The sequence below is a fragment of the Sturnus vulgaris genome, chromosome 11, assembly GCF_052056855.1.
Source record: "Sturnus vulgaris isolate bStuVul1 chromosome 11, bStuVul1.hap1, whole genome shotgun sequence".
Taxonomy (NCBI): domain Eukaryota; kingdom Metazoa; phylum Chordata; class Aves; order Passeriformes; family Sturnidae; genus Sturnus; species Sturnus vulgaris.
In genome coordinates this window covers 14,089,384-14,105,152 of record NC_142253.1, presented here as the reverse complement: position 1 = coordinate 14,105,152, position 15,769 = coordinate 14,089,384, and the positions used below count along the sequence as shown (strand labels likewise).

The 15,769-nt window shown below is 53.6% G+C and overlaps 1 protein-coding gene across 2 annotated transcripts in view; it reads right to left on the bottom strand.

Moving 5' to 3' along the window:
• The window catches only part of TEX264 (testis expressed 264, ER-phagy receptor), a 38,294-nt gene that overhangs the window by 1,073 nt on the left and 21,452 nt on the right, over positions 1–15,769 (bottom strand). For both annotated transcript variants that reach the window (XM_014869615.2, XM_088171182.1), the window contains exon 5: positions 6,514–6,685. In XM_014869615.2, coding sequence (XP_014725101.2) covers positions 6,514–6,685 — 172 coding nt within the window. The remainder of the gene's footprint in view (positions 1–6,513; positions 6,686–15,769) is intronic.

The following is a 15,769-nucleotide window of genomic DNA, read 5'->3' as shown; positions in this document are numbered from 1 at the left end:
CCACCAGCTTCCAGCTTCCCTGACCTCCTGGCCCCACAGCTGCTCCCCATGCACACACCAAGGACCTGCCAAGCCTTTCCTCAGGGAGAATCCATGCTTGTTTCTGGTATGGCACCAAGAATGAGACAAAGAGCAGGAAAGATGCTGGGCTGTGAGGGTGATGTGGAACTGCAGCATTGTTTAAGCACCCAAGGGGATGATGGCACAAGTGCAAATCCTCAGGTGTTCTGCTGTAAGAAGCAGGTACGTATGTCCAGCCTCATGCCAGGGCATCCTTCAGCATCTGAGAGCCTGCTCCTGCTCCCTCCATGGCTCCCCCACAGCTTGCACCTCTGGCAGCAGTGTGAAGATAAGCAGGGGAGCAGCAGGCAGGTCTCGGTGTGCTAGAGGATAGGGGGAGCTTCCTTCCCAGCTCATTCTATGCTTCTCCACATGACCAGGCCTCCAGGTGCTGGCCCTGCCTGCCCAGGTGGACGCCTTGGCCCACCTCCCCCTCCCCGAATCCCTGCTTCATTAGCTCAATCGACAATACAATTAAGGAGTCGACAAGGAGAGGAACATGTCAGATTGAGACCAGCAGCTCGGTGCTGTTGCCAGAGCAACCAGCCAGGAGACAAACCCCTCCTGTTTAACATTAATCATTGTTAATTATGACATCACAGATCCACGTGGTTAATTATGACATCACAGATCCACATTGTTAATTACAATACGTCAGCAAACACTGGGCAGGCTCTTCCATCATGGCCCTCCCTGCTCCATCTCCTCCCTGTCTGCTTTGTATCAGTGTGAAGTGAGTACCAGGCTCTGTCATTTCCCAGCACCTCCATCCATGCTGGGCTGAACACCCCTGCTGAGGATCATGCCCCACACCAGGAGAGAAACCACTCAGCAGCAGCACTCATGGGGGACTGGGACTTGCCACCAATAGGCTGGGAAGTGGCAAATGGGAGCCTCTCTGCAATCATCACCATCTAGGTGGGAGAGGAGAGCCCTCTTCTCCACATTGTCCCCTGCTGGTGCAGCTCCATCCTCAGCTGCTGGCATGGGGCTGTCTTGGGCTTCCACAGGCATTTCCAGCCTCCTACAGCTCCTGCAGCAAGGGTGCCCAAGGCTGGGCTGCTTGCTCTCCTCCAGCTGCAATGGCAGCCACTCATCTCCTGAAGGAGATTCACCAAGGAGGGAACTTTCCTTCCAAACATCCTTAAATCCTTTCTCTGTGCTGTTTTTCTTCCCGGCCTGGGCAGCTGCCAGCAGAACTGCTTGTAAATGGCAGTGCTCTGCCTTCTGAGCAGCATCATCCCACGGTCCTGCCGCCTGAGTGATGGCTGTTCCGAGAGGACCCAGCAGTGGCAGCGGGATGAGGGGCAGCCAGGAAAGATCCACAGACACAGTGCACCCACTGCTTCATCCCACCTGGATGGCATATTGGCTTCATGCTGGAAAGAAAGCTGAGTCCCCACCCTCTCACCTTGGCAACCCTTTTGGCAGCTGCCACAAATCGAGCCCTTGGCCCCTCCCTAGGCGATGGCAGGTGACCCCTCCCCATGGAAAGAAGGAAAGAACCACTGCCCACTAACACGCACTGCCTTTGCTGCAGCATCAGGGAGCCCCTCGACACGGAAACTACATTTACTCTAAGTTAAAAAGGATGTTCTGCACGCTGCAGCGAGGCGCTCACTGAAGGGGACAGCAGCAACTGAGTGGGCAGCAGAAGGGTGGGAGATGCTGTCCTACCTGCCAGGACCTGGGCAGGGCAGTGGGTCAGCAGGGAGCCTCTGGGAAGATCAAGAGCTGCGAGGGATGAAGGGGAATGTGTCTGAACCTTGAAGACAAATTAGGATTTGCAAGGTCTTTAGTGGTGATCTGAAAAGAAGAAATAATCTGATTTGGCCAAACTGGTGGCCTGAGGTGACATGGACACATTCCCACCACGGCTTCATGACAGCTCATATCATGTGTGGCGATCTTGCGTCCCTCTAAGACCTGAGGGGACAGGAGTGACACCAACCCCCCAAGTAGTGCCCTTCCTGCTCAGCACCTCTCCCCTGGCACCCCAGGGCATGTTTTGGCTCAGAAGCTGTCATGTAACCCCATGACACAAAGCAAAAAAGCTCCTGAGGAGAGGAGCAGCAGCTCAGGAAGAAGAAGACTGGGATGAAGCTGACCTACACACTGCTCCAAGCCACCACCGTGGGAAAGCACTGCTGTCCTCACTCTCATAGCCACCTTCCTCTCCCTTGCTCCAAGGGCGACAATAAATCGAGTCCTGTTTCCCTTCAGCCAGGCACTTTGTCACTGCTCTGTCACTTCTGATCATGTTCGAGCAGCTTCAGCTGGCAAATTTGCCCATTTCAGCAGCATCGCTCTCCTCTGCACAGGAAAGGCTGGCTCTGGCATGGCCACTGAGCCTGGCCAGGATAAATATCTGGGGTGGGCAGGGCAACAGGGCTGCTTCCAGGGACCATGTGGGGTCAGCTCTGACAGGGGAATGTGGCAGGAACACCCAACTGTCCTAACAGGGAGGCCATGAAGGCAGTACAAGGGGCTCAGAAAGGGCAACCAAAGCCCTATGGGAGGGCAAGCAGGGATTCAGCTCTCATCTCACAGGCTTCCAGCAGCTGTTACACCCACTTGTCCATCCTTCCCCACACACCTTCTTTTGTCCTCCCATGAATCACTGCCCATTCCTTGCATGCACCTTCCCAAGGCTGGTCCTTACAGCAGGAACCAACACCCTGATCCTGCATGGCCTTTCCCTCTGGCACACTGCGAGGTAGAGTCATCCTGTTGAAACTCGCCCTTGACCTTGCTTCCTCAAGGATGGCATAGCCATCCCCCTGCACTCTCACTCAGCAGGAACATGGAACCCAGAGGTTTTCATTTGGGAAACAGAGGCATAGCCTGGGGTGAAGCCATGATAGGGTGTTGAGGAGTTCCCCAAAAGCCATGGCCACCCAGAAAGAAGAGATATCAAGCATCCAACTCCAAGAGATCAGTCAGGGATGGGTGCAACGGGAATCACTCACCCCACACTGCCAATGAGCCTGGCGGGGAGCTGGCTCCCCAGACAGTTCAGCCCTGTGCCATACCAGGTACTGGCATTCCCAAATCCAGAATCTCCTCCTGCATTGCCCCTGTGCCACACTGATGCCTGAGCAGTGCTCCACTCCTGGTGTTCCTGGGCCCTTTCCTTCCCCTCATTCCATCAAATATCCATCACCTCTAAATACAGTGTGCTGCCAGGGGGCACAGCTCCTCTGTGATTGCTGAAGCTCACACACAAGCCACCAAGAGAAGGGCTGGGGCCCTTCCCAGGATGTAGAGCCAGGCAGGGCTCTTCAGAGGATGGAAGCAAGCAAGGATGTGGCAGAATACACCAGAAAAATGGAGTTCAGCGTGTGATGCCATCAGTTGCACCTGAATGCTGTGGGACAGACTCTGCTCCAGGAAAATGAGCACCTGAGATTCTGTGCAGAGCCACATGCTCAAGAACCATCTGTCTTCATGCAGCAAGCCTGTGTGGAGAGGCTGCTTTTGTTTGCTTTCACCTTCCATGCGCAGCAGCAGGGTCACACTGCAGAGTGCTGCTGGGAGGGAGCCGGGAGCGAGGACCCACTGAGCGCCAGAAAACAATTAAGTACAAAACAACTAATTGTGATTGACACTGCCCCCTGGAGACCCATCAGCCGCCTTCCTAAAATGCTTCCTGTCTTTCCGATGATCCTGACAATGGCGAAGAAGGGACGGAATTGGTGCAGAGGCAGCCACAGCCCCTGGCCCCTTCCTTGTGTGTTGAGTGTGTCTGTCCTCAGCAGAGCTGCAGCACACTGCTCTGTGCAGAGCAGCTGCAGAAAGCAGAGACCCTGGACCATGTCCCACAGCCTTCGTGGCCACTGGCTTAACTTGTAGCCACAGGCACCCAGCACCTCACAGGGTGAGCTCAAGAGCAAGGACAGCAGATGACAGCCTAAATGGAGAGATGTGCTCTAAGGTCAGGAGGCTTGAGAAAACAAATCCAAGCTTTTCTTACACTTTCAGGTCACTTGGTACCGTCTGGCACCAGCCACAATGACAGGTGAGGAGATATGGCAACACCTTCCACTTGGAACTTCTCAAGTCTTTAATTCAAAGAAAGTATAATCCAGCTGGTGGGGAGTTTCATGAGCTGTGACTGGCCAGTGGTGTGTTCACACAGAGCACTACTCAACATAATGTCAATGCCGAAATTGCACTCAATGCTATTATCTCAGTATTTTGGGAGGGGGGAAGAGGGAGCTTCATCTGCTGCCACATCAGGACAGACAGCCCAAAGCTTCTGTGCATAGAGCATCCTCAGCTGCCTTTGGGAGTGGAAATGGGCCTCAGCACCTTCCCAGTCTCCACATATCCATTGAGGCAACTGGGTATCAAAGTCCTACACCTGGATTTGTGTTGCTGAGGCACAACCAGAGGAGCTGATAGCCACTATCAGGGACCACTACCTGCCTCCATTGTCCCAGGAGCACTGTCTGAGCCTCCAGCAGGGCAGGACCACTTGAAACATTCAAAGCTGAGAAGGCTCAAGAAATAACCCAAATAAAAGCAACTGGGAGATCATGCTGACAGTCAGACGGGGACATTGCTGTGCCTACCATTCAGTTGGCAGAGGAAAGCTTGAAAACTGTCACAGACATCCTGGGATCTGCTGGGTCATCAAGATCTCATGTCCATCATGCCTGTTGAAGGGGCTGTAACTAACTGGAGCTTGCTTCTAGAAGGACTGCCCAGGGAAGAAGAATAAAAAGGACAGGAAAAGAGGTTTCTCTTTCTCCAACTCAGAAGTGGTTGCACATATCCCAGCACATAAAATAGTGGGGAAGGGGGGACCAGTCTCATTCCATAAGGTGTAATCTTCACGGGACCACCAAAGTCCTCAGGCAGGAGCTGCACAAGCCACTCATAGGCTTGCCACATCCTCAGCCAGAGCAAGGATGTGACACCCCATCAGATGTGGTTCTGCCACTGTGCCCAGCAGTGACAATCACAGTGCAACATCCAAGCCCAATTCTTTACTCTCGCAGGCAGGGCCAACCTCAAAGTTATTATTATTTTAAGTTGGTTTTGTGCAGACTCAGCAGATGGCACTGCATCAGACTGCACTGACAAAAGCTCATCTACATGCCTGGAAGGGGAGGGATGGTGGAGGAGCTGGCCCAGAGCTGCTGCTGGGCAGCCCACCCTGGAGTGAAAACGTCCAACGTCATTTGCCTTCTAAAACTGGGAAGATCTTCCTAGCCCTTATTCCAGTGGGGCAGAGGACTCTCACACTGTGAGCATGCTGGCAGTGGCATCCTAGGGAAAGCACTGAGACAGCCAAGGCACAGGGCAGTGGGAGCTCCTAGCACCCCTGGCTGGGCTGTGGGATCATGCACCCCCTGAGCAGGGCAGAAGGGAGCGCACACAGCCATGAAGGCACCACCCTCAAGCTGCTTTTGCTCCCATGGATCCTGTCATCCCTCTCCAAAACCAAGGAGTGACCCTAGGAAGACGTCAGAGCGAGGCTTTGGGGCATCTCTGGGCAAGAGGAGCTGGTGCCCCCAACAGCTGCCCCACACAGGGCGGACAAAGAGGAGAGAGCTGAGTGAGCACCATGCAAACACGGGACCTGCAAGTGCTGAGAAACAGCTCCAATTAAACTCCTCATTGCAATGCTAAATGGACAGAGCTCCCAGAAAGCAATTCCCAGGCTTGCTTTTATGTGATTAAGAATTAAAGCGACTCAAACCTGAAGATGTGTTAAAGCAAACGACCCAACTGCCCGGGAGGCGAGCACAGCCCTCATGGTTTTTTCATGCCCATTACACAAGCATGGGCGACCTGTGGGGCAGGAGGAGGAGGCTGCCCCTGCCAGAAGCCAACTCAGATGTGCTGTCCAGTGCCTAGGAATGCTTGGATAGTTGGCTGCTACATCTCACAGGCAGAGGAGCATGTGGGCTGCTGAAGGCAACTAGCATTTTGGGTTACTATAGCACTGCTGTTCTGCGCCTACAGCCATTGTGGTCCCTTCCTGTATGAATACATCCAGGCTCCAACAAATCTTGCTGAGCAGATGCTCTCAGGCAACTCCACCACCAGCTACAGCAACCTGGTATTTAAGCTCTTTGCAATACCAATATGTAACAGATGAAGATGAGATCAAGGAAGATGTATATGACAAAGAGAAAAACAAGCCCAGCTGTAACTAAAAGCTGTGAGATCTATCTCTGCACTGACAACAGTGGGCCAGTGGCTTAACCCAAAACTGCAAGGGTTCCCAGGTGCTCCCCGAGGCATGGCATGATATCTCAGGGGATGTAATCTCAGATCCTCGGGGATCAGGGCAGGGTGAGGGGAAGAGGTGTGCTGAGACTCGGTGGTTGGGTACCAGGTGGGCACAAATCAGTCCCTCTCTCTGCTCAGGCAGCAGGACTGGGGATACCAGGACCCCTCCTCTGTGAGGGTTGATGGAGCCTGTGCACAAGCCACAGATACCTGTGATGTCTGTCTGGGCGTCCTCAGCCACAGCTGCAGCAGCCCTGCTCTTCCTCTCCAGTTCTTTCATTTCAGGCACATAGAAGTCCCCTTGGCGGGCAAGGGGACACACGAAGTAGATGCGGTCCTGCTTGTAGATCTCAATCCGGGGATGGGCACACAGCTTCCTCTCCTGGAAGACACAAAGTAGCCATGGGCAGGGATGTACTCTTGCCCCCCACTCCAGCAGCCCCCCACCACATTGACGTGCCAGCCTGGCCCTCTTGGCCCACAGGCATGGAGGCTAGTTAGGAGCATAGGGTGCCATCCCAAAACCACAGCGCTGCTTTCCCTACCACACCAGCCCCATGCACCAAGGCAAGCAGGTTTGGCCCGGGAGGTAAGCAGCTAGCTGGGCTCCAGGAGGAGATGCTGAAGACCCCCAGCTCAGCCTTGGTTTTGATGGTTTTTTATTTTGGGCTGGAGCGAGGGGTTTTGGGGAGCCAGGCAGCTGCTTCACACAGACCTGCCAGATCTCCGGTTCCTCCCAGCAGCACAGCCCCACAAACAGCACAGCCCCATGAGCAGCACGGCCCCACGAGCAGGCGTTGCACTTCTCTGCTAATTAATATAATCCAGAGCCGACAGCTCAAGCAGCTCCTTTCAGCAGCGAGGGCAGGGGGAGTGGGAGATGAACCCCTGGCATTTCAGACAGGCATCTCCTCCTTTTCCTCACCCCACCTCCCCTTGGCACTGCTCTTCAAGACCACAAACCCCCAGCCTGTCAGGGACCTACGACAGGGGCATGTCCCCTGGCCATGCAGCCCCTGCTGAGCTGGGGCTGTGGGGACTCTTGGGGTGCAGAGGCCGGGCCAGGAGCAGCTGGACCCCTCTTGCCACCCCCTCCTCACCCGCCCGCCCGCCAGCTGCTCGCTGGCAGAGGGGGCGGCTGATTACAAGCCGGGTGAGAAAGGAGAGTGTCTCTTCAGCGGGTTTTCTTTTCCTTTCCCCTTTTCAAATCACTGACAGCTTTTATTTAACCCTGCAACCACCTTGATTATCCTCCTCCTCCTCCTCCCTGCCCCAGCTATTCTCTTCTTCCTTCTTGTCCTGATTATCCTCTTCTTCTTCCCTGACCCAGTGATTTTCCTCCCTGCCTGAACTATTCTCCTCTGTCATGGCCTGCTGGTGTGTCTTGTTTGCACATCCTCCAGCAGGGTCCCCATCCCTCTGGCGCTCTCTGTAGCCAGATCTGGCCTCAAACCAAGAATGAGCTCTATGGACACATCAATCACGACCTTACAAAAGCCTGACTCTCTTCAGCCCTGGGGATGGACCAATGTGATTTAAGAATCATTTATTTCCCAGACTAATGCTGGCACCAGGCAGGATCCACAACACATATGAGTCAACACTGACCCTCTCCCCAGTGCTGGCAGTTGGACCACCTGGAGAGCCACCTCCATACAGCCAGGATGCTGCAGAAGAAATACAGGCAGAAATCCCACATGAGCAGTTTTTGGGTCCATTTTCCTGAGAAAGCCTGCAATATCTGGCAATGCAGAGACACAGGTTACCCAGAAACACCACAGTGGCAGAAACATGACCCCAGCAGAAGCTTCACCTGTCCCATCCCCATGCCTTCCAGCCGGAATTCCAGCAGTCCCTCCTCCAGCCGAGGAGGAACCACATTTCCTATCCCAGTGCTGCAGGGATACACAGGGACACAGACAGGCTTCCAAGGCGCTTGGAGTTTGGAGTTCCCACTCGCAGGCAGGTGAAACACTGAGGCCTGCAGATCAAAACTGTATTAAATAAAAACAAGCTGGGTTGTTTTTAGTAGCAGAGCAGAGGCGGTTCATATCACTCCTGCTTTTTCAGCAGACAACAGCCCTCCCCACTGCTCTGCCCCTTGCTCCACCAACCATAAGCCCGTCCGCCAACCTCCAGTCAGCTCCTTATTTTAGGTTACTGCAACACACAGAGATGGGTATCTCCAGGATTTGCAGGGCTTTTTGGATAAATCCAGCTGTCCCTCTACCACTTCATGCAGACAAGGACAACTCAAAGGATATTAGAGCAAAGAGACCTTCATTAACTTCATGTGAGGTCTTCAACCAGTCTAAATCCTCAGGGCTCCTGTCAGGCCTTCAAGACACCCTAAACTGACTTTCCAAACCCCCTCCTAAAGTTCCAAAAGAGTGGATCTGGGACATACCCTCCCCCTACAATCTATTCTAGGCTGCTACAACTTCCAATTACACAGACATTGAAGTGGCACCCCCCAAAACACAAACAACACACCCTCTCCCCATACAAAATGTGGGAATCTTGGCTTTTTAAGGAATAAAAACGCACACCTGAATGAAGAGAGGGACTGGCTCTTGACCCAAATGTTGCTTCACACTCAAGATTATCCTATAAGATAGACAAGGATGTTCCATCCTGCCAGGAGCAGCTCTGTGTCCCTGAAGCCAGAAGACCCCAGGTGTCCAGCAGATAAAGCCCATGGCTGGGGACTAGGTCAGTGGGACCACGCTGAAGTGGCTGGACACTCACTGTCAATACCCATGCCTGTCTCATTAGGGACAGCTATAATACTTGATTTCTTCCCAATTCATCTCGGGTTTTTCTCAAAATGAAATTGAAGGGAAGCAGAGCCTGGGGGTGCTAATTTATGTCTATACAAATTAAGCTTGAAGCCAGGCTAGTGAGCTGGCCTCTGCTTCTGCAGTTCTTCCCAGAGAAACCCAGCCTCTGGCAGGGCTGCTGCAGAGCTCAGCACTGGCAGGTGGGCTCAGGAGAGGACAATGTCCTCAAGAAGGAGCAGGGAGGTTGCAGCTGGGAATGTCCTGTCCAGCCTGGGACAAAGGGATGAGGCTGCATAAAGACTTGAGACACGGGCAGAGGCAATGAGGTGGGGAGCCATGACAACGGAAATGGATAAAGGGATCATCTAAAGGGGGTGGGAGTTTAGCCTTGTGATCATACCAAAGGAGATTAGGAAGCAGGCAGAGGCCAGGCAAGAATAGTGCAGCAAAGTGCACAAGAGGCTGGTGACACAGTGAATTTGGGATTTTTATCCCCGTGGAGAGAAATACCGCAATGAAAAGAAACAACCTAGAGAGACTGGAGAGCACAACGGCAAAGGTGTGGAAAGAGAGCAAATTAGCAAAGGCTCAACAACATGGCAAAACAACAGAAAGGCTCAACAGGCAGCATTGCACTGCCACTGAGGAGGGAGCCCCTGGCTGGCTGTGCCGCCAAGCCAACAGATGGAGTAGCAAGGGGAGCATGGAGTTTGCAAGGCAGAGCCCTCCAGTTAAATCCAATGCAGTCTCACATGGGTGGAGGAGCTCAGTGAGAGATGAACAGTGGGACACTGTCAGTGTTAGGCTGCTGGCTGTGACAACAGGACCAGTAAGTGGGGCAGGGAAAGGGACTTGTCCCTTTGCAAGGTCATGCAGTGCCACCTCCCTCCTCAGCCTCCGCCAGGAGCTCTCCCTTCCTATGGCCAGCAAAGGTGGAGGCAGCAGTGCAGTGTGCAAGGCTGATTTCTATCCAGGAGCCTTCTCCAGGCACCTGAAACAAAGTGCACATAGTCCATACAGCCTATCTACACACACAAATGCATCCAGAGTCCACAAGTTCAGTTCTGACAGGGACAGCAGCTCCAGCATACTCCTGCCACGTCAGACCCACTGTTTCCCTTGAAGCCAAGTCCTTCTCAGCCCATCTGAGGAACATGCTGGGGTGTTTCTCACAACCTTCTCAAGAGCAAGGCGTTATGTAAGGGAAGACTATTGCATTCCTCTTTCCCAGATGGAACAGCACCTCGCCCAGTCTTTAACCTTGGGTTCCATATCACCCACCACCATGTATTGACTGTAGGATTTCCTCCAGATCATTCTCATCCCGCTAGGAATGGAGCATCCCCTAGCTTCATGCATCAGAAAGGAAAACAGGGTTATGCAATGACCAGCATTTTGGGACACCCTTCCCAGTAGCAGGAGGTGCCAGCAATTCATCAGCACAAATCTTCCTCCCACTACTTATCCCTAAGGTCACAGTATCTGCCCATGATATGGCTTGGGCACAGCCTCCCAGAAGGACAATGCCCCCACTTTCCTGGGTGAGCACAAGAGCAGTCCCAGGGCTACAGAGGACACGACAAAGTGTCTGGGACATGGCCTGCAGTCATTAACATCCCAGCAGAATTGTGCAAAGGCAGAAGGAGGTGGCAGGGTGCTCATGTCACACCATGGCCCTCAGCACCCACTGGGAAGCAGAAGATGAGCTGGGGCACTGCAGGGACTGTCTTTGTCACTCTGTCAGGTTTATCTGCTCAGGAATTCAAATGTCACCAACCGGATCTGCTTCATCTCCCACTGCTGCAAGAACTCATCTTGTTAGGAGACCACAAACGAGCCCTGTGGATGCTCTCTGGATCCTCGCCATGCACAGGCATGCTGACAGTCAGGCTCCAGCTGAACCCAGAACACTTCTAGTGTTGCCAGGAAGGCAGTGGGGAGGCAGCTGCTGTCCTCACCCACTTCACCCCACAAGCTCTCTATCACCCTTGACTCCTTACTGTGACCTCCTGGAATGGCTTACAGGGTGATGGTTAAGTCACACCAGCCCACTGAGTCCCTGTTTCAGGACTGATGCTGTAGGAGCAGTTGAGGAGAGGTTTTTCATGCCACCACCAAGCTTCCTGCTGGAGCAGAGCTGGAGGCTGAGCTGCTCATGCTGCCCAGCAGCTCCTGGCTCCACTGCAGAAGATGTCCACCTCATGCTCCAGCCACCTGTGTGCTATAGGAACAATGCCATTGCTTGTGCCTGTCACCCATCCCTGCCAGAGCACCTTCTGCCTGCAATACATGAAAAATGTGCCTGCTAAACCCCAGACAGGACTGGAAAAACCATGGGGAGCAAGCAACTGGTCACTCAGCAGACATGAACCCTCTTCTTCTTTAGGGGAACCAGGCAGTCCTGAGTAGCCCTCCTGGTCACCAGTCAGGGATGAAGCCTCCAGGGATCTGCCACTGGGCACTGCTGAAAAACTGGGACAGACTGGAACCTGCCCAGAGCCACTGGGAAAGCCAACGGTGCAGGGTCCAGCCTAAACATTGACTGCTCTCTGCACAGTGCCAACTGAGAGAACAACTTCCCAGAGGGGCCAATGGACATGTGGCCCAAGTCTGGCCAGGAGGGTCCAAACTCAAGGAGAAGCTGTGGGTTGTTAACAGGAATTGTCTCAACATCAGTTTGGCACAGTGTGCCTGGAACTGGTGCTCACCCTTGCTCTTATTGTGACAGGATGTGCTGCTGCCATTGCAGGGAAGCAGAAGGGCACATGGAGCTGGTTCAATCCACATCCTGCTGTGACACTGGAACAACACCAACCACATGAGGAGATTTTCCATAGGCAGTTGGGGTCAGTCCCTTCCATTTATTATGCTGCCACACCTGAAGGAGGTTGCAAACACACAGGGAGCTTGTGACCGTTGTTGGGGATTGCTGCCTGTTGAGGGGGCTCACCAGCATTTCCTCAGCCAGCCAGGGCACCACCACAGCCTCACCTGCCTGTGCTGCCAGCACCGGGGCTGCTCTGGGTAGTGCCAGAAAGTCGGCTGGCACCTGGCAGAGTGTGGGGAGACCCCTGGGTGACCCACCAGCCCTGTCCTCACACGCCAGCAACTCCTGCCTGCCCAGACAACACAACTCCCCCACACCTTCCTTCCAGCTGGAGGCATCCATCCTCTCCATCTCTCAATGATGGGGTCGGATGCTTCAGTCCCAGGGATTTTACAGGAACAACAAAACTGCGTGGAGCTGAATGGCCCTAAATCGGTTGCTAAAATTAAAAGCTGAAACTGAGCCACCAGCTAGGACTGGGGGGAGCTTGCTGTGTGCTACATCCTCCTCGCTTCCTCACACGCTCCATGCTCGGTGTGTCATCCCTGCTTATCTTAGAACACGGGTGCTAGGTAGTCCTGAGAGGCTTTGCAATTCATTTGCACAGCATCCAGCGCCCTTTGGCGTTCTCCCAGTTCAGCCAGGAGACAGAGTCCTTGCTGGGCCATCCCAGGGCTGTTCAATGAGGGGCAGAAGTCAGCCAGAGGCTGGGGAAGAGCCATCGGCCCAAGACATGGCTGGGCAGAAGGCAAGACAAATTGCTGGAGGGAGAGGCAGGCAGACATGCTTTACACCAGTAATACCTCAAGCATCAAGGAGAGCCCTACATCTCAGCCTGCAGCTCCAGGAGGGTGCACATGGAGCCGGGCAGGCCCTACCTCCCAGGGAGACGGCACCCAGAGGCAGCTCCAGCACGCAGCACAGCCGCCAGCACCAGGCTGCCAAGGGCTGCGAACAGCTGCTGCCTCCAGCCTGGAGAAACTCACATTTCAGAGGTGCTGAGACTGCTCCCACGCACGTGCACTTTACTTTCAAATCCGCTGGGCTGTGAGGTGTTTCAGAAGCAGAAGGTGATATTAATGCAATCAAGAAAAGGCCGTTTCCGTCAGCCAGCAGGAAAAACGAGCAGCACCACCAGCAATATACAGCAGTGGAAAACAGTCTCGCCAAAGGATAACAAATCCTCCAGGTAGCAGAATACAAAGCCTGGCAATTAGCACCTCCCACGCCATCGGCATCCTTGCCTGCCCTCAGCACACTTGCCTCTTCCCACGGCAGGCCCCTGTCCTGCCTGCAACCAGGACACACCACCCTGCTGACGTGGCAGTGCCATGGCTCCAGGACAGGCAGGAGAAAACCAGCCCCCGAGATCCTCTCTGCAGCAGTGAGAGGGAGTGGGAGTGTGTTTGGACCGTGGGAGCTGTGAAACACCGGGGCCTGATAGCTTGGGAGAGTTTTTCATTTTCACCTCAGTGAAGGCAGCCCGCCATGCAATTTACACCTTGCCCGCCTGCGCTTCCCGGGGCCGAATCACCCAGCTGCTCCCACGGCTCCTCCAGAGCAGGAGCTGCAGAGTGGCAGCTGCCAGGCATGGACAAACTGAGAGGTAAAGGAATGAGCCTGGAGGAGTTGATGGGTTCAGGAGATCCCAGCGCCCCGAGAGGGTTGGCAGGCACCAGGCACAGGCTCCCAGGTCATGGCTGGCAGCTGCTGTCAGAGTCATGAACACTTTTCTCCTCCCTGGGATGGAGATTCCATCCTGTCCTCCAGCAGAAGGTAATAAGCTCCAGCCCTGTCTCACTAGAGGCCCTGACACACTCTGGACCTTCTCTTCCAGCACCCACTTGAGCTGCAAGAGAAATCATGCAGAACACAAAGGAGGATCCATCATCTTCAGAGACAGGCCAGGTAGCAAGTCCCAGTGAGATAAAATCTCTCAGAAAGTAGCAATGGGCAGTGAGAGCCCTCAGCATGAGGGTAGGACAAGCCTTGGACAAAACTGCCAGCCCAGAATGTACGTTCAGGTACTAATGGACGTTCAGGTACATTAGTCCAAGTGCTCCCAGGGATGTATCGTACTGCCCCCCACCATGGGAATGTCACCTGCAGAATAAAGAGCAGATGGTACAAACAAATGCAGTTCATGGGGCTTGGGTCTCCCCTGGTGTTATAGTTATTTGGTAGTAATTAGTCCTGGAGCAGAGAGCTGCAGAAGCAAAGGAAACTTTTGCATTTAAAAAGTTTAATTTTCCTAAAGACTCAGTGCTTTCCACTTCCCAAGTTCTGCCTTGCTCCTGTACCCACCATGGATAAAATGCCAGCCGGGGAGATGGTACTCACCAGCTTCTCAGAACTCCATAATATGTTCTCACACTGTTCCTCCTACCCGACCCCACCACATCCCATTTTCTTCTCCTCCTTCCCCATCACAGCCATACACAAGCTCTCTGAAGGGGACTTTGGTTTTAACCATTCTGAAAGCCCAAACACCAGATTTTGATCATAAGACAAGCAATCTGTGTAAATCCACATAATCTCTCCTCTCCTGAGGAACCAGTCCTGGGTTCCTGTCCCAGTTCCTAGGAACTCCATCACTATGGGAACACATAGGTCAACAGCTGCCCACGAAAGGAGGGGGATGAGACTGTGGGAGAGGGGGACCACAGCTGGAGAGGGCTGTCTCTGCTTCAGAGAGCAGATCTCCAGGGACCAACACACTCTTCCCATCCCTCACAGGATGCTTCTTCAGCATTAATCACAATGCTGAAGGCGTTGATGCAATGATCTCTGCCATCACGGATGACTGGAGCAATGCTAAATCGCTTTGCCTGCTCTGTTGCCTTGGCAAGGCTGCCAGGAGCAGCAGCTGTGGCAATTTCTCTGTCTCCTGTCAAGGCAGGGCCTTTCAGGAAAGGGATCATCACCCAAGATCATCTTCTGTTATTCTGCCTCAGCCAGTGAGCCCACTGCACTGCAGCCTCCCACCCTGCATGGGACACCACAGGTAAAAGAGCCTCTTTGAAACTTGCATCGTTGTCATGCTGCTCACAGGGAGAGTAAGTCCTAACCTAGAGAGACCTGCTCGGCCCTGCCATGACACTTTTGTGATGACAGATCTTCTTCCATGGATAACTTGGGAGAGTTCCTCCTCCCGCTGGACATTCCCAACCCACCTTGATGGCTTTCTCTCCTGGGCCACCATACACTTGAGTACTTGCCCTTCTGCAACAAGAATGTCCAGACAAGCTGAAGGCTTGTAGTTTGCAGCCTTCTCACCCACAATGAGTCCTGCCATGAAATCCCCTTGCAACAAAGCCAAAGCAACAGAAATGGAGCAGGAGCATCAGTGCCTGGTGACCACAGCACATGGGGGCTCTCAGTCTCCTGAGACAAGGTCTGAGGTGCCCCTTCCAAATCTCAACCCTTTCCTTCTCTCTTTGGATTGCAGGCATCTCTAGTTGCTCTTCCACAGCCTCTCAATTACCAGGACAAACTCAGGTGTCACTTCAATGGCCCCAGAAGGAAAATGGAGGCGTGAAATAAATACCCTCCCCATCCATTCCTACCTCCTTGAACAACCTTGTCTTTCTGCAACGCCCCCAGCTCCCAGGCTTCATGGAATATATTTCACGATGAGCTAAGCTCAGCCTCACACCATCCCTTCACAGCTGAGAAAGCCAAAAAGGGAAGCTGAAGAACTTAACCTCGCTGAACTTGCACAGATAAAGCCACCAGCAGCCCAGGGCAAAGCCACGATGCAATCGCCTGATTCTCATACAAAACAGTCCTCCCTCCACACCCACGGGGACTTACTGTCAGGCTTATTGGCCTCATTTTGAAGGCAAGGAAGATCCAGAGG